Here is a 17827-nt window from a genome sequence, read left to right on the forward strand (position 1 = left end):
CAGTCTTATGTTGAGTCAGGGCACTGACAGTGGTCATGTTCTGTGTATGTTTCCGAGGTGTAATTTTTTTATTTTTATTTTTATTTTTTGAGACAGAGTCTCACTTGGTCACCCTTGGGAGAGTGCCGTGGCATCTTAGCTCACAGCAACTTCAAACTCTTGAGTTCAAGTGATCCTCTTGCCTTAGCCTCTAGCCTCCCAAGTAGCTGGGACTACAGGTACCTGCCACAACGCCCAGCTGTTTTTTAGAGATTGGGGTCTCACTCTGGCTCAGGCTGATCTCAAAGCTGTGAGCTCAGGCAATCCACCCACCTTAGCCTCCCAAAGTGCTGGGATTACAGGTGTGAGCCACCACACCAGGCCCTCGGTGGTGGTGGGGGCAGTGTTTTTGTGTCCTTTGCAGTCACCTCAGGATTTTCTGAATAAACCAAATGTTATTCTTCTCTTCACACTGCACACCCCCATGTCATTATGAATGAATGGGTGTGTGGTTGGAGGAATGTTACCAGCACTTTGCCCTTCTAGTGCTGCCTGGCCAGCTCTCCAAGCCTGGCCATTTGAGATTCCAGAGTTGATGTCTGGCACCATGTGTCTGCAGGGCCCTGGGAGCTGCTGGGAGGAGGGAGGGAAGGCTGAGGATGCAGAGGGTAAAAGTCTTATGGCAGGATCAGGAAATCAGGCTCTGTTGCCAATTTATAGGAATTAGAGATCGTTTACAGACGGTAGGACTAGAGTTTCTCTAGAAACATAGAAAGGTGTCCAACCCTTTGGCTTCTCTGCGCCATATTGGAAGAAGAGTTGTCTTGGGCCACATACACTGTTTCCCCGAAAATAAGACAGTGTCTTATTTTAAGGTGTGCTCCCAAAGATGCGCTAGGTCTTATTTTCAGGGGATGTCTTATTTTTCCTGTAAGTAGGTCTTATTTTCGGAGGATGTCTTATTTTCAGGGAAACAGGGTATTAGTTACACAAACACTAACAAAAGCTGCTGAGCAAAAAAAAAAAAAAGGTCCATGCATAGTTTTCATGCTATTCACCACGACAGATAAACAAAAAGTCCTCATATAATCCACAGTGGCCCAGAGGCCACAGGTTGGACCCCCCTAGTTGTTTCGTGATACTAGAATTCTGTACTATTTACATCCTTAGGTGAGCAAATGAAACTTTAGATGTATGTGTCTGTTACAACTATAGTAAAATTATTTCTCTTGATACTTCAATATCAAGTCATGATCACCTTGCTTTTTGTGGGGTTGGGGGGGAGGAAGGGGGGCAGAGGCATTTGAGGGGAGGAGGATCAGATACAGCTAGACCGCTGCACCTGCAGCCTCCACGCCCACAAATGCAGCCAAATGGAGATCAAACAACATAAAAAATAATGCAGATTGTAAAGCAGAACTGTGTAACAATCATTTACACAGCATTTACATCATCTTGGGTGCTGTGGGTGACTGAGGGATGATTTGGAGCACACAGGAGGGACAGGTTACCAGCAGATGCCGTAACTCTTAAATAAGGCCTTTAGGGTCCTCATGTTTTGTCGGGGGAGGTCCTGGATTGTGGGGAGCAGTTGTATTGCAGGTTTTGTGAATACATTTGCAAAAACTAGAGTATTTCTTTGATGTTTCTCCTGCTACGAACAGAATAGGTTAAGACCTCAGTTTGGACAAACAAAATTCTTTTTTCCAGGTTCTCGTGATAATTTAGTTTTTGGCCACTGAAAAATTAGTAGTGTTTTTTTTACTGTGAAACATCATTCTAATTCTAATTTTCTATTTACCTGGAACGTACTGAATTCTTGAGTATGTAAATGTACTATTGGAAAATTAAATATCTGCTAAAACTTTCTTAGAACTGTGCTGTAACTTACCATAAGCTTATCAGGAGTGAGCTCCACGGAGGGAGCCGCCTTTATGAAAAGATGGCACTTGAAGTTTGATTATTTATTGTAAATGACTACTAGTTTCCTGGTTGCTGTAATGAAGTAACATGAATTGAGAGGCTTAGAGCAGTGGAAATCTGTTGTCCTCGGTTCTGGAGGTCAGAAGGCAGCCGGGCTGTGCTTTCTCTCCCAGCTCTGGGTGGCTGCAGGCCGTCCTGGGTGTCGTTTGGCTTATAGGCAGGTCACTCCAGGCTCTGCCTCCATCTTCACCTGGTGTTCTTCTCTGTGGTCTCTGTGTCCCTCCCCTTCTCATGAGGACACCAGTCATGTTGGGTTAACTGTATGACCCTATTAACCATATGACCTCATCTTAACTAAATACTTCGCAGTGACACTGTTTCCAAGTATTCAGTTGTTAGGAGGTAGGACTTATCTCACTTGTGGGACACAGTTCAACCCATAACATCTTCTAAGGCTGTTGATCCGGCAGGTGGTGGTGGCGGTGAGGAGTGACTGCGATTACAGCTGAAGCTTCCCTGGCCGCCTATGCTCATGCTGCTGTGCGGTCAGGCCACCACCAGGTCCTGGTCTGCGCCCAGGTCGGGGTCCTCGGCTCTGCAGTGTACTATGTTGCCAGCGTCTTTTGGCTGTGTTTTGTGATTTTGAGTACCATAATGTTTACAAGATAGTGAAGCTATTTCCAGTTGCTGACGGTGTGTCAGGACGTGACCTGTGCTGGAGCATCCGTGTGCACAGGTGCTTCTGCACTTCTTCCACCGAACTGGCTCTGAAGGGTTTATGAGCTTTCAGTCTCTGCAGAAGGTTTTAATGACAGATCTGTCTCCTCTTAGTGTGGATTTTTTTCAACAGTAAAAGTTACTTAGAATTAAGTTTAGTGTATTCATTAATAACCTTGTAGGATAATGGTCTTTTGGTAAAAAAAAAAAAAAAGCAATAGTCAAATAATGACAATCTGGTATGGTTTAGAAATTGATCTTGAGGCCAGGGTGAGGCGGCTCACACCTGTAATCCCAGCACTCTGGGAGGCCAAGACTGGAGGGTTGCTTGAGGTTAGGAGTTTGAAACCAGACTGACAAAAAGCAAGACCTTGTCTCAACTAAAGAGAAAAAATTTAGCTGGATGTGGTGTTGCATGCTATAGTCCCAACTTCTTGGGAGCCAGAGGAGGAGGGTTGCTTGAGCCAGGAGTTTGATTTGAGGTTACAGTGAGCTCTGTGGACACCACTGCACCGTATCTGGGGCTATAGAGTGAGACCCTAATAAGAAAAAAGAAAAGAGAAAGAAAATGATTTTGAGAGCAATGTCAGAGCAGATTGTTTTTAAAGTAATTAAGAATATGTTATGTGACATATAATGCCCTTTTCCATTAAAAGTGCTCAGTGGCTAGGGTGCCAGACATACACTGGAGCTGGCGGATTCGAACCCAGCCTGGGCCTGCCAAACAACAATGACAAGTACAACAAAAAAATAGCCAGGCATGGTGGAGGGCGTCTGTAGTCCCAGCTACTTGGGAGGCTGAGGCAAGAGAATAATCACTTAAGCCCCAGAGTCTGAGTTGCTGTGATCTGTGATGCCATGACATTCTACCAAGGGTGACAAAGTGAGACTCTGTCTCAAAAAGAAAAAAAAAAAAAGTGGTCTTTCTGTCATGCAGGAATATTGCTAAAACTAGCCAAAAATAATCTTGATACCTTAATCAAGATTAATTTATCTTATCTATATTTGATAATACCAGGAAAACTTTAAGAAAGTTATTAAGACAATTAAAAAAGTTTCTGCTTCTTTGAAAATATACTGTTATCTAAAAGGATGATACCTATTTTTCTAGATATAGTTTTATATAATTTATTTATATTAATAACATTGAGTATATAGCTCTTTGCAGTGCCCTAAAATTTATACTAAGTATGGTATGTATCTTACCAGCTATCAACTAATTGAGGCCTTTGGTGTAAAAATGTGAAGGTGTGTCACAGATGTGCATGGTGCCTTCTGCCTGTGCAGACTTTAAAAATGAAAATGTCTCTCCAGCATCTCGTTCAGGACTGTCTCACCGTGTTTCACCACCCTTCAGTAGCCACTACTATTTAATTCTTTCCTAGCTACCCATCCTTGGCTTTCTTTTTTTTTTTTTTTTTTTTTAGAGACAGAGTCTCACTTTATGGCCCTCAGTAGAGTGCCGTGGCCTCACACAGCTCACAGCAACCTCCAGCTCCTGGGCTTGAGCGATTCTCTTGCCTCAGCCTCCCGAGCAGCTGGGACTACAGGCACCCGCCACAGCACCCGGCTATTTTTTTGTTGCAGTTTGGCCGGGGCTGGGTTTGAACCCTCCGCCCTCGGCATATGGGGCCGGCGCCCTACTCACTGAGCCACAGGCGCTGCCCCATCCTTGGCTTTCTTAACTCCTCATTATAATTTGATTTGGGAAATACTAACCTAGTTTTGTTCTTGTGGAAACTCATGCCTAGGAGAATTAGTTTACTTAAGGCTGCGCGGTTGGTAGCTGAGTGTGGACCACACTGCAGAGCTCTTGTCTCAGGCGCCCTTTCTAGCCCAGCACAGGGATCTCACACAGTACTGCCACCTAGTATATAAGGCTAGATTTTGAGAAATTGCCATTTTTTTTTTTTTTTGTAGAGACAGAGTCTCACTGTACTGCCCTCGGTAGAGTGCCGTGGCGTCACACGGCTCACAGCAACCTCCAGCTCTTGGGCTTATGCGATTCTCTTGCCTCAGCCTCCCGAGCAGCTGGGACTACAGGCGCCCGCCACAACGCCCAGCTAGAGAAATTGCCATTTTTAACCCACAAAAACCCGCATAATCTAATCTAATCGCATAACATAAGTCTGAACAGTTAACCTCTGGAATCAGGCTTTGACTCTGTCACTTAACTACCTGGGAGCCTTGACAGGTGACATGAATGTCTCTGTATTTCCTTTGTCCTAACTACAGAGACAAGAGAACCTATCCCCAGGGCACTGGGTGATTTTGAAGATTAAAGGAAATGGCATATGAAGCATTTTTCGAATGCTCTCCGTAGGTGTTAGCTGCTTTTACTGTCACTAGCATTATTGTTTTCATTTGTTTCATTGACACAGACATACTAAGGGCAAAAAGCAATCCGACCAAGGGTAGAATAAAACTAGGTGACAAAGGTTAGGACTACCTGAAAATGAGAAAATACAAAGATATTGCTTGCCAGCGTCCATAGGATATGGGTAAGAATGCTTCAGAGTATTTTTAACATTGCTTTAAAATACACAGAGAAGTGTGCTGACCCGTCTGTGGACGCGAGAGTGAGTGTGGGCGTTAGTCTGACGGCCTAAGCTGGAGGCAGCACCTTCTCCCTGATGTGTCGTGTCTGGCACTTGGGTGGAGAACTGCTGTTTTTACTGATGAATACTTTAATGCTTGATTGATTTATATGAAGTAATCTTCCTTTCTCCTTTAGTAGTAATACCCTCCCCTAATTGCAAGTTATATATCAAGTAAATTAAATATATTAACTTAGAAAGCAATGACATATATGTTGGGAAAAATGGTAACATTGTTTATAAATGGGAAAGTTTATTTATAAATGAGATAGGCATAGTTAAAATATTTCCAATGAGGGTGAAAAGAAAGGAATGGTATAAACATATTCCTTAACATTTTTCCCCTTTGAAAGTTAGCCATGTTAGGAAGCCTGGGGGTTACTCTGCAGTTCATGCTGTTGGGAGGAGATATGCACATATACCTGCACACATATACACACAGATGTGTCTATGTTCGCATGAATTATTTCAAATATCTTAAAAGCTTTATCTCACTAAGGAGACCTTTTCTCTTCTCTCTTCTTTTTCTAGAAGGCCAACAATGAGGTCGGTCAGAGTGACACAAGTATTTCTTCATCGGAACCAAAGAACAAAAGTGGTCTTCACTTATTGGCCCACGAAACAAAAATTGGCTCTTTTCTAAGCAACAAAACGTTAGATGTCACTGATAAAGCTGACCCTTGTCCAGATGAAGATGATATTGACGGAGATTCATTCTTTGATGATCCCATTCCCAAACCAGAAAAAACTTATGGTTGGTGAGTAAACTGTTTTGGATTATCAGACTAGAGGTTTAAAAATATAAATTCTAAATGTTGTCATTTTATTCAATGGACCACTAATGGTTCTATAACTACTGAATCCACAAATCTGACTTTGTACTGTCACAGGGTGGTGGCTAGAGGGGCAGAGGAACTTATTTACCTGGGAGAAGTAACAGAATGTATGTGTGCTGAGGAGAATGGTCTGGTTCTAAAGATGGAAGAATAAAGATGTGAGGGAAGGAGGAGAGTTCCCGGTGTCGGGAACTGTGCAAGGGTCGTCTTTGCTGGCAGAGTGGAGAGCATGCGGGTCCCACTGCGGGCATGGAGGGTAGCACCTGTGTGGGTTCTTGTCTGAGTCCAGTTGAGCGAGGAAGGAGGAGGCTTGGAGATTGGGGAGAGTGGAGAAGGTATAAGAAGGTTCTATGAGAGAGAAGGGACTGGGGATGTGTAGGGTTGCTGGGCAGTATTGAGGTGCCCTCGAGGTTGGCTGTGGAGACTCTTAAGGGGTGCCATCAGCGTGGCTGTCTGTGGCTTCTCTGCGGAAGGTGCACACCTAGTGGGAGTATTGACCTGCTGGCAGGCTCCTACATGGTCAGCGGCGTTCTTGGTGATTGAAAAGGGCTTCTGAAAGAAAGCCCAGACAGTGAATACACAGAAGGTCAGTTTAGTTTGTAGGATACCAAGCAGAATCGTAAAGGGAGGTGAGCCATCTCGCTGTGTGGATCTGTGATTGACCTGTAGTCTGTACTGCCTTGAGTGTATACTTTATGGTTTTGAATCTATAAAACATGGCATATTCTTTATTTCTAGCTGCTATGTCTATATAAAATACCTTTAAGTTGCTTTTGCTTTAGTGGCAGGATACAAGGTTACCATTTAACTGTCACTTGTCTCCTGTCAGGAGAAATGAGCCTAGGAAGCAAATGGGGAGCCTGGCCTCGCTCTCAGATGCACCCCCCTTAAGGAGTGGACTCACCTCCTTGGCAGGAGCCCCCTCATTAAAAGACTCTGAGAGTAAGTGCCCAAAGACTAAATTTAGCAGTATGTGAATGTGATTATTGTTGATTTTTAAAAAGAATATCATAAAAGTAGCCCATAGTTTTCTCACTCAAATTTTCCTGTTAGTATTTTTTACATTTCTTTTTAATGTGTTCATATTCTCTGTATTGTTTTGTATTCCGCCTCTTACTGTGCCATAAAATACTTTAAGGAAGCTGACTTTGTAGCCAGTTTATGTTACCTATAGATGTAATTTTTAAATCTGTTTTGTTGGACATTTGGGATGATTTGAGTTCAATGAATTTTTAAAAATTTGTTCTGTGGTACCATGGGAATTATAGGAATGTGAAATAAAACATTCTCCCTTCAGGGATTTGAATCTCACATTATCTTTTTAGAGTTTGCAGAGACAAATATCACTTGCCAGATAGAGAAAGCACCAGTTACCACCCCACCCGTCTGCACACACAGCAACAGTACCCAGGAATATAAAATCATAGCCCTGAGCATGGAGCTATGCAGAGAAACTTTGTATTCTATGGTATAGTAAATGCAATATTTAGTTGGCACAGTGTTCATAGCATAAGTGCACCTCTTTTGAAAGAGTTTTCTAAAGTATATTCACTAGGAATTTGTATTATGAGTTTTGCACTCTTTCCTAACCTTTCTGTCTTACGTGATACAGCTGTGGGACTTCCTAGAACACGGAGAAGAAACGGTTTATGGCTGGCTGTTGTAGACACGGCACTGGCCACGTGCTCACTCACACGACCCTTTCCCTGTTCCTTTCCCCTGGTGATTGCCACCTTCAAGAAGGGAGCCCAGGATGCCATGATCACACGTACACCCTGACCCTGAGCTGGGATGGTCATTTAGAGAGGACAGTGAGAGCTAAGAACTAAAGACACTTGCCAGGAGATCACTTTGGGTAATAAAAAAACACCAGTTGACCAAAATTTAGAAGGTCAAAGGAAGAATAAAATTGGTGAAAATAATTATCCATAGTCCATGAATTCCTGTCTATTGGGGCTACTCATGGAAGGTGAGGTCTTATAATTGGGCAAAAAGTTACCTTTAGTGGTTGTGTTCCAATAAGGAATGGTACCGTTCATGGTTTAAAAAGGGATGTGACGAGTGACTGAAGCCTCGGGAAGCACAGTCCGTAGTTTTCTTAGATTATTAGATCATTATGCTCCTGTCATAAAGAAGCCCATATGGGGAAACAAATTGACATGGTTTTCAGGATGTTGTATTCTAAAAGTCACTTTAATGATAATTTTTCCTATTCACAGGTAAAAGGGCAAACACAGTTTTGAAAGATCTGAAACTGGTCAATGATAAAATTGGATCACTTGGATTAGGTAACTAGATTCCGCATTAGTGTTGATCTTAGAGTCACTCTTTAGGGTCAGGTTGTAAACGGAGTGACTCCGTCACCTGCCGGGAGCTGGTCACTCAGCAGGGTTTGCCTTGTTTTCTTGTGTCCAGATTACACCCTGTGCTGGAGGTGAGCCTCTATCCTAGTGGAGTGTCAACTCTAATAGGGGAGATGGACATGAAACAGACACCTGCAGGGCTCTTGAGTGTTGGAGGGTCACCCTGTGGGGATGGAAATGGGTAATGGTGCTTCCACCTGGTCTGAGGCTGGACAGTGGAGAAGGGAGGAGGTTTGGACTCAAGGCAGAGTCATTCTCAGGTGCTGGGCAGATGTGGTCTGGCCTCCAGAAGTCTGGCTGGTGAGCCAGAATTTCTCTTCGTGGTGTCTACCTTCTGCTTGTGGTCATACTCAATCCCCGTGTCTCCCCAGGTGCTGTTTATTCATATTGTAATTTGGTTCCCTTGTGCCTGCAAGGCTCTGCTGTGTGATTAACAACCCTGTGTCCTCAGAGAATTGGGTGGGCCTGGGAGCAGATGTGGAAATGTGTCCCGTGTAGCCTTAAATAGGCATGGAAGGTGCCTCTCAGTCAGCATCTTCCCTTCCCTGGGTTCCTGACATCAGGAGCTTTCTGTGGCCTGGGTCTCTGTTAAGTGCAATCACATGTGCGAATCCTCAAGTTAGCGTTATGGTTGGTGTGGGTTTGGTTGAGGACTTGGCCAGGACAGGGTACCTGACCCTCCCACGGTCGTGGAGCTGCTTGGCAGGGTCTCGGCAGGGTCTGAGGTGGGAGCCCAGCTCTCGGGCTGCAGGGGCTCATGTTTGCCAGGCTCTATTGCCTCTTCACACCTTGTGACAATTTTTAAATATTAACAATTATTGAGTTGACAAATCTCAATATTTCATAAAAAGGTAACTGGATGAGGCTGATGACTACTCGCTGTTGCTGTACCTGCTGGGTCAAAGGGCGTCGTTGATGGGGAGTGCTGTGTGACCCCCACTTCAGTGCCTGCAAGGAGATAGGCGCTAACCACACTTCAGGGGTGGCACAGTCACTCATAACAGCTTATTATTTTTTAGGTAGTTCATTTTGTTACTTGCCTTTGCATTATATTTGTTAAAAATATTTCTTTTTCTGGGACTTCTTTTATAATGAGGCATTGTAATTTAGCATTGCATTTTTTCCTTTTAAAGAAACATGGGTATTTAATTGTAGGTATATCATAAAGTATGTATGTGTAAATATAACATACCTTCTCTTAAACCTATCAGGGACTGGAGAAGAAGATGACTACATTGATGATTTTAATAGGTAAGAAATGGATAAGACAAAATTTCATCCATGCTGATTTTAGTGTATTTGATTGTCTTATTTATATTCCTTGAAGGTGAAAAAAAGGTAAATCCAAAATTATGTAGATGACTTGGGAGCATGTTTCTGATTTTACATTAGAATATGGACTCTATCTTATGTTTAAAACACAAGGTAAGAATAAAGCAGAGAAATCTTACTGCCTGGCTGGCCCTGTCCCTAGGAGCGGCCCAGTCCCCGGGAGCCGCCCAGTCTGGGGCTTACATGTGTCTCCTCCTTCTGCTCTCAGCTGGTCTGGAGGGGTTGCCACATGTAGCTTAAACCACTCATCTTCTTAACTGTTTTTCGGATTCAGATGATATTTCTTAATACTTTGTTTCAGGTAACTTCCTTACATACATAAAGGTGATGGAATCTGTGGTTTGGTTTATAATGCAGAGATCATATTTGTGAATATGATTATAAATTTTAAATTAGATGCCTAAAAATTTTATTTGACAATTTTTTTCAGTTGGAAATTATTTATTTATTTATATTTTTATTTTTTGCAGTTATTGGCTGGGGCTGGGTTTGAACCTGCCACCTCTGGGATATGGGGCTGGTGCCCTACTCCTTTGAGCCACAGGCGCCGCCCAAGGAAATTATTTATTTTTAACAGAGTAATTTATTATACATTTTTTTGAAAGAGAATATGATGCAAATGGAATTTAAAAAAATCTGTTTCTTGCCATTATGACCAGAGTCGATATTCTGAATCTCAGTTGATCTGTTAACTGTAGCTGCTGCCCTTGCTGACTTATTTTAAGGGTCCAGAGAGCTAATGTGTATGAAATTCATGGTAGTTAATTTTACTTAAAGGATTAAAATGAATACCTTAAAGTTTGAAGAGTGGTAGTTATTTTCTTAAAATTTTTTTTCTCAGAGTTCTTACTTTTGTTTTCTTCCTGAAATTAGTACTAGCCATCGTTCAGAAAAAAGTGAAATAAGCATCGGAGAAGAGATTGAAGAAGACCTTTCTGTGGACATAGATGACATCAATACCAGTGATAAAGTAGAGTATTCTGCATTTCCCATAGAATGTTTTTTCCTTCCCTATTTATTGATTTGCTATAAAGCTTCAAAAATTTCTACTAATTTGTAGAAAGATAGTTGAATATTATGCAGTTTTATGACTTACCTGGTCCAAGTTTATGAGCCGTGTCTTTGATGATGTGTAAGATTGTTGTCAGTTGTTTCTGTCGTACCTGGGTACTTCTGAAATGTCTGAGGGCTATTGCTGGGGCACAGGGATGGCTGTGAAGTAAGGGACCAGAATGGATCAGGGCAAGTCAGAACTGACCACTGGGGTTGCAGGCAAAGTCAGCAAGGAGGGCTTCGGACAGGGTCGGGTCTGAGACTGGAGCACGGAAGACGTGGGTGTCTCAGGGCCAGTGGTAATGTCTGAACAGGCAAGTGGCTGGGCTGGAGTACCCTGAGACAAGGTAGCAAAGGCAGACACAGCTCTCAGAATGTAAGAGGTAGGGGTCTATGTTTGAGGTCCAGAGAACAGAGTATACTTAGATGCCCAGTGCTAGCACCTCAGTTGCTGTCGGTGCCACGGAGCACTGCTGTCTGCACACAGGCGAGCCCTCCTGCAGTCTGTGGGTGCTGTAGCCAGAAGTAGACTGGGGCTTCCCGAAGTGGGTGGGATTCTACAAGTGCTAGGTTACCACACAGAGAGGCAGCATTTTACAGTGGAACAAGACAGCCCAAGCCTGCACAGTCGGGTCTGCTTTCTTACTCTTCTGTGTATTATGTATCTTAGGCTCTAACCTTTGATCCTCAGTTTCTTCATTTGCTAGACGGAAGTATTAATACTTCCTTGTAGGGTGTTTGGAAGGTTAAGTGATAACATGTAAAGTACCTTCTCTAATTCATGACATAGTAATTTGTCTTTCTCTTACTTTTTCACCCTACGTCATTAAAAGGCCTAAAAATGTTTTAAAGTTATGCCAAAGAAACTAAGAAAGATTATTTAAAGTCAATTTTCTTTCTTTCTTTTTTTGAGACAATTCTCACTCTGTTGCCCTGGGTAGAGTGCTGTGGTGTCACAGCTCACAGCAACCTCTAACTACTAGGCTCAGGTGGTCCTCTTAACTCAGCTTCCCATGTATCTGGGACTACAGGCACCTACCACAACACTTGGCTAGTTTTCTATTTTTAGTAGAGATGGAGTCTCGCTCTGGCACAGGCCAGGCTGGTCTCCAACTCCTGAGCTCAAGTGATCCACTGCCTTGGCCTCCCAGAGTGTTGGGATTGCAGGTGTGAGCCACTGTGCCTGGCCAAAGTCAGTTTTCATGGTAGAGTTCCTGTTGAGTTCATCTGTTAGCTCAGCCTCTTGCTATTATCACCCCTTTCAAACTAGGGTTAGGAAGCTGACTTAGAGGACCTGAGTAGGTGATTGTCTGCAGGCTGTTTTAACATTTTTTGTTTTTGTGTAAACTGGATTCGGATTGCATGCATAAGAACTTTAATTAAGATTTCCTAATAATTTTCTTTGTAACAGTTTTACACAAAGACTGCTTTTGGACCAGGAGGAAGGGGGTTACATATTTAAAAGGATTTTACTTCTAACTTAACATTTCTCTATGTCCAAAGAATAACAAAATGAGAAGATATGAAGGGGGTGTATGAGCGGATAAGTGAGAGCATCTCACAGACTCTCCAGATGGATCTGTGTCATTTCTGTGAGATGTCGTCATTCTGGGCATTATCTAGCACAGGTGTTGGCTAACTTTTTCTTAAATGATGTTTAGTAAACACTCCAGGCAGCGTGCAGGTGGTAGTTCCTTCCCTCTGCTGTCATGTGAGGAACATCTGTCTTTGACATATAGTGAGTAGGGCAGCTGTGGTCCCTGGTCGCTGGCTCATCTGTAAGGATGGGGCTGGATGAGGCTGGGGAGGCTGGGTTCTGTCCCTCCTCAGCAACTAGTGGGACCCACCAGCTGTTTTTCTTACATTCTAGAGGTTTTTCCATAATGTTTTCTCAGCCCTTATTATGTTTAAATATCTATTTCCTTTCTGTGTCATCGTAGTTTATAGAAATGAATGTATGTATTTGGCTAATAGAGGTCAACTTCTAGTTTAACACAAATATCGACTACTCTTTTCCGCACTTGTGAACTGAGGCCAAGCATCTTGACCCCACCGGTGGTCCTGTCTGCCCCCGTTTCTCGTCAGCTTCTAAGGGCAGCTCACTCTGGCTTCAGTTGGCATAGAATTAAAGGGTGTCATGACGTATTTTAAGTTTGATGTTATAAATTTAACATTATACACTATCATAAAAACATAGGAAATAAGAGTTTTAAAATGAAAATATTATATATTTTAATGAATTTCAACAAAATTTAATGTGATAAATTACCATTTTAGAGAGCTGGTAATTCCTGGAGTGGTCTTAGCTATGAACAGAGTCACACATTGGGACTACACCCAATTATGGAAGTTTTGTAAAGTTTTCCACTAATTTTATTTCTTGATTAATTGGAATGATGTCTAGGATGTTTTATTTTTAATTTTTGTCTAAAATATTTGAGAGTATAATCAATATGAAAGAAGATTGCATTAATTTATTAGAGATATGATTGTAGGCAAGTTACTTCTCAGCACTTCAGTTTTTTCCACCTATTTTAAGAGGTTTAAATATGAAGCTGTCTGTGTAGTATAAAGTAACAGTTAATTACAGAAATGTAAATTACTTAAGACTCTGCATTCTGACGCCAATTCTTTCCTTTCTTTTGAACAACCAAGCTTGATGACCTCACCCAAGACCTGACTGTGTCCCAGCTCAGTGACGTTGCAGATTACCTGGAGGATGTTGCGTAGACAGGAAGGAGGAAGGATTCTTACCTGAGTGACAAAGGACTGCTTGGTTCCATTTTTCCCCCCAGACAATCACTGTTTGCTAGAACGTCTGCTCCCTATTGGTGCCTTGCATTTCAAAAAGACTGTGGAAATTTTTAAGAATTAACTTTTCATTTTACTAACCAAAATACTTCCTATTTGAGCCCATGTGCGGAAGAGTTAATATTCTTAATTTGGTTTAGGTATATATTTCTTTATGAAATTGATTATGCTCAAGTTCATTACAGGGAGGGAACCCTGAAAGCATCAGTGTTAAGACTGCGACAGAAAGTGTCAGTAAACCCAGAGGTTTGCACAGCTCTGTGTGTGTGGCTGCTGGTGCACGGGGCCTTTGTAGACCTTGGCTTCAGCCGTCTGGAGTCAGAGCTCACCACTGTAGTGTGTTTGATAGCAGGCGGTTCTGCACAGAGTTGGCAAAATGACCTGGTAAACTTGTCAAATTGAAGCATATAAATATAAATTAAATCTGTTGTGTCAACTTTATTTTGTATTTCCTTCCGTTGGAAGGTTTGTTAGACCATTACGGTTATATTAAAGAACTCTCGTGCGTGCTATTTAGTTTTGCTTGTTTTAAAGAAGTCTCGGCGTAGTCAGCACTCCGGTTGTAGCACCGTCAGGGACAGGTAACGTTGCAGGCGCTGCTCCCTGTTGTCCTAGTAGGCAGCTTTAGTTGCAGCTCTCTTCAGTATAGTTTAAACTTACTATTTGTAAAGATGCCTTGAAGCATATTAAATACCAGAAGGCATCTGAAACCATTAAGCAGTGCTTTTATTTCAGATCTGTAAGTTATTATATTAAAATCCAAATTGGAATGAAATAGTAGTAATGGCCTAAGACCATATTCAGTTTGACAAGCTTTCTATGCTGTACATAATTTCATTGTAACTCCTGAAAAATAGAGCCAATGATGGACTAGCTGGCCATTTTGTTTCTCCTGTCAGCACTGTGCTGCTACTATGTAGGTCACTGACATAATTCTAAAATATTTTAAAATGTGCAAATAGGAAAAAAACCTTGGAAGTGATACATGCATGTCCATACATGTATAAATATAAGTAAAGCTATGATTGTGTTAATATTTTTGTACATTTTTATTTCAGTTGAATGATGGCACTTATTAAGTTTCTTTTTTTTTTTTTAATTTTTTTTGTGGTTTTTGGCTGGGGCTGGGTTTGAACCCGCCACCTCTGGCATATGGGACCAGCGCCCTACTCCTTGAGCCACAGGCGCCGCCCTTAAGTTTCTTTTTCTTTTATTAATAAAAGCAGCAAAGTAGACCTAATTTTTTGATCTCAGTAAGTGAGCAGACTCCTTGGTTTGCACAATGCCAGTTTTTTCCATTTCGTATTAGCCTAAATATTACAAAAATATTTAATGGGCCCTAAAATGTAGAGGAAATGAAAATGTAAGGATTAGGATTGTGTAACAGAATCTAGGTTTTTAAAGTTCAAGTGAAACTGAGCTATAAAGACCAAAAGGAGGCAGGACGTAGACTGGGCCGAAGCAGCCTCGAGGCGGTGGTGTGTTTCTGCTCCTGCCTGGGCCGAGATCTCAGCTCTCAAGTGGGTAAACGGCGCCGTGTGAAGACGTAACCTTGTTGCTAAGTAACAGCCGTGTGCTTGTTGGGAAATGCTTTTCTTCAAGTGTCATCCCTGTAAAGAGCCACTTTCTGAAAGGAGTCTGGGCCAGATGGAACAGTATTTGCTGGGAGCTCAGTAGTTAGTAGTGAGGTGCTTTGGAGGCAGAGCCGGATGTGGCCTGTAGATTTGTGGAGAACTTTTGAATAGTAGCATCTGAAATTTGTCACTTTTCTGTTCCCCAAAGAATCAGAGCTTTTGATAATATTTGTGGGGAAGAATGCTAAATATGAAACTTTCTGTCAGCACTACTTACAACTTGTTGAATAACTTTGAATGGCTTAAAATTGAACTGTGAAACGGTTTTATTTCCACATGCACTGCAGAGTACATCTTAACACCCTATTAAATTTTAGATGTGAAGTGACAGGCTTTGCATGTGTTTAGTGTTTTCTTTTTGTTAAGAAAATACGCGTTTTTATGGTAACTTGTATTTCACAGTGGACTTTTAAAAATGCCAAGTCTTCCATTTTTTGGTAATTAGAAATGAATAAAAAGTTTGATCTTCCTTTTTGGTCTTCTTTCCTGCCTTTTCTGCTGTACTGTTTGGAACGATACCCCGTGTCTGTGTGTGGACACCACTCTTGGCTCCGGCCAGCATGCGGCTTACACGCTCCACCCTCCTGCCCGCTGCACTGGGCTGTGTGCCCCTCAGGACCTTGGGCCTACAGAGGTCACTCCTGGGCTGGACTGCCCTCCCTGTCTGCACCAGTGGCTGGTTCGTCTCTGTCTCCCTGTGCGTCCCCCACACACTGTTCTGTGGCTCCTAGCATTCCATCCCTCTCTCAGCTCTGAACTCATCTGCCCTGTTTACATATCTCTTTTCAGTTGTCTACAAGTTCCATGAGAACAGGGGTTTTTGTTTTCGATAGACCACCATATACCTACAATAGCGTTTGGCAGTTGGAATGTGCACAGTGTGATGCCTGTGGCCTGTGGCCAGGCTTCTGAGCACTAGGAGAGCCTCAAGAACGCAGTTTCCATCTGGGCAGCTGCTTCCCAAGAACAGTGATACACAATTTTGGGGGGACAGCTGTCCTTATCCTAAACTTGGGGAGGAGGCCCCCCAGGTTCAAGTCAGATGTTATGGCAGGAACGGGCCTGGTTCAGTAGAAGCCATCTTAATGAGTTTACCCACCATCAAGGCTCAAGGGACCTTGCTTTCTGAAGGAGCTTTCTGCCTGTGGCTCTGGGTGGATGTTGGTACATGAAAGAAAAGTGGAGCAGCTCTCAGAGCTACTAGACTGCCCTGCTGGGTGTGCAAAGACGCAAGAGGGGGCTCTCATCCCTGGAGAAAAGTACACCCGAGGGAAATCCTCTGTTTGGGGCAGGCGGGGAGGGTTCCCCGTCAGTCCCTGGCCCCAGCAGTACTCACTGCCAGTCTCCCCCATCTAGGAAGAAGCATTTTGGGGGGATCAAAGTGCAGAGGAAACCCTGGGCAGCTGCATTTACGAATTGTCCTACAAGGACACCTGACATTTTAGGAAAAAGGTTGAGATGAGGAGAGTTTATCTTGGAGAAAGTGTAATCAAAGGACAAAGTAATTTAGAAACTGAATGCTTGTGTCCTCCAAAATTCATGTTTGAAATTTAGGCCTCCTGTGCTGGTGTGAGGAGGTAGGGCCTTGGGAAGGTGATCAGGTCAGGAGAGGGGATCCCCCAGGACGGGATTAGTGCCCTCATGGAAGAGGCCCCAGGGAGCTGGAGCCCTGGAAGGCGCCAAGACACTTGCAGAGAACTTCCAGTGGTTGACAAAGGCTGACCCAAGGCAGCCAAGTGTTGGTGAGGAATTGCTCTTGCTCTACTTTCTACCCAGCACCAAGACATCCAGTTGGCAAAATGTCCAGCCAGTGTGGTGTCCAGTTGGTAAGATGTTCAGCTTTTTCATCCTTTGGCCAAAAAGTGGAGAAGGGGGAGCTTGTCCTCTAAAGGCACCTTCTCCCCAGCAGAGGGAAGCAGCGGGGAGGTAGGGTCAGACCAACAGACAGGATGGAGCAGGACGGAGGGGAGTGACCAGACAGGGTGGGCGTGGCCAGCCCCCTCCTTGTATGCAGACTGTGGTCATACCAGCTCTTTGTTTTAATCCAAGTATGGTTTCCTAATTGGTAACTTTCTGAAATGAAATTAAAGCATTTACCGTTTCTTTCCTGTCTCAATCCATGTGGTGTGTGTGTTTCCATCTTTTTGCCTGACTTGAGGTTTGAATTTCACACGGAACGATACCCTCCCCCAGCCACACTGAATTTTGTCCGGTGTCCCGAAGGTACCAGGTGCTGCCCCAGACCCTGCACATGTCACTGGACACCCGCTCTGTTCCTTCCAGCTCCCCAGCCCCCTGACCTCCATCCCAGGGAGCCTCCTGACACACTCTGAGTCTTGTTCTCCCATCTTAGATCAGGATAGAAAAAGCCAGTTTTAGGGCGGCACCTGTGGCTCAAGGAGTAGGGCGCCGGTCCCAGATGCCGGAGGTGGCGGGTTCAAACCCAGCCCCGGCCAAAAACCAAAAATAAATAAATAAATAAAAAGCCAGTTTTCTCCTCCTCCAGTGTGCCAGGTACTCCTCACCTTTCAGGGAAAAACTGCCAAGATTTCAGAAGATTTCGAGGGTGCGGCTGGGCACCG

At 43.3% G+C, this 17827-nt stretch overlaps 1 protein-coding gene across 3 annotated transcripts in view; it reads left to right on the plus strand.

The window, feature by feature from the left end:
• The window catches only part of CEP43 (centrosomal protein 43), a 31815-nt gene extending 17952 nt beyond the window's left edge, over window positions 1-13863 (plus strand). For 2 of the 3 annotated variants that reach the window (XM_053592013.1, XM_053592014.1), the window contains 6 exons: window positions 5748-5974; window positions 6882-6994; window positions 8272-8340; window positions 9627-9666; window positions 10621-10717; window positions 13456-13863. In XM_053592013.1, the coding sequence (XP_053447988.1) occupies window positions 5748-5974; window positions 6882-6994; window positions 8272-8340; window positions 9627-9666; window positions 10621-10717; window positions 13456-13530 (621 nt within the window). In that variant the 3' untranslated portion in view covers window positions 13531-13863. The remainder of the gene's footprint in view (window positions 1-5747; window positions 5975-6881; window positions 6995-8271; window positions 8341-9626; window positions 9667-10620; window positions 10718-13455) is intronic. The other variant, XM_053592016.1, reaches the window with a different exon arrangement.
• The last annotated feature ends 3964 nt before the right edge of the window (window positions 13864-17827 follow it).

Source organism: Nycticebus coucang, chromosome 5, assembly GCF_027406575.1.
Source record: "Nycticebus coucang isolate mNycCou1 chromosome 5, mNycCou1.pri, whole genome shotgun sequence".
Lineage (NCBI taxonomy): Eukaryota > Metazoa > Chordata > Mammalia > Primates > Lorisidae > Nycticebus > Nycticebus coucang.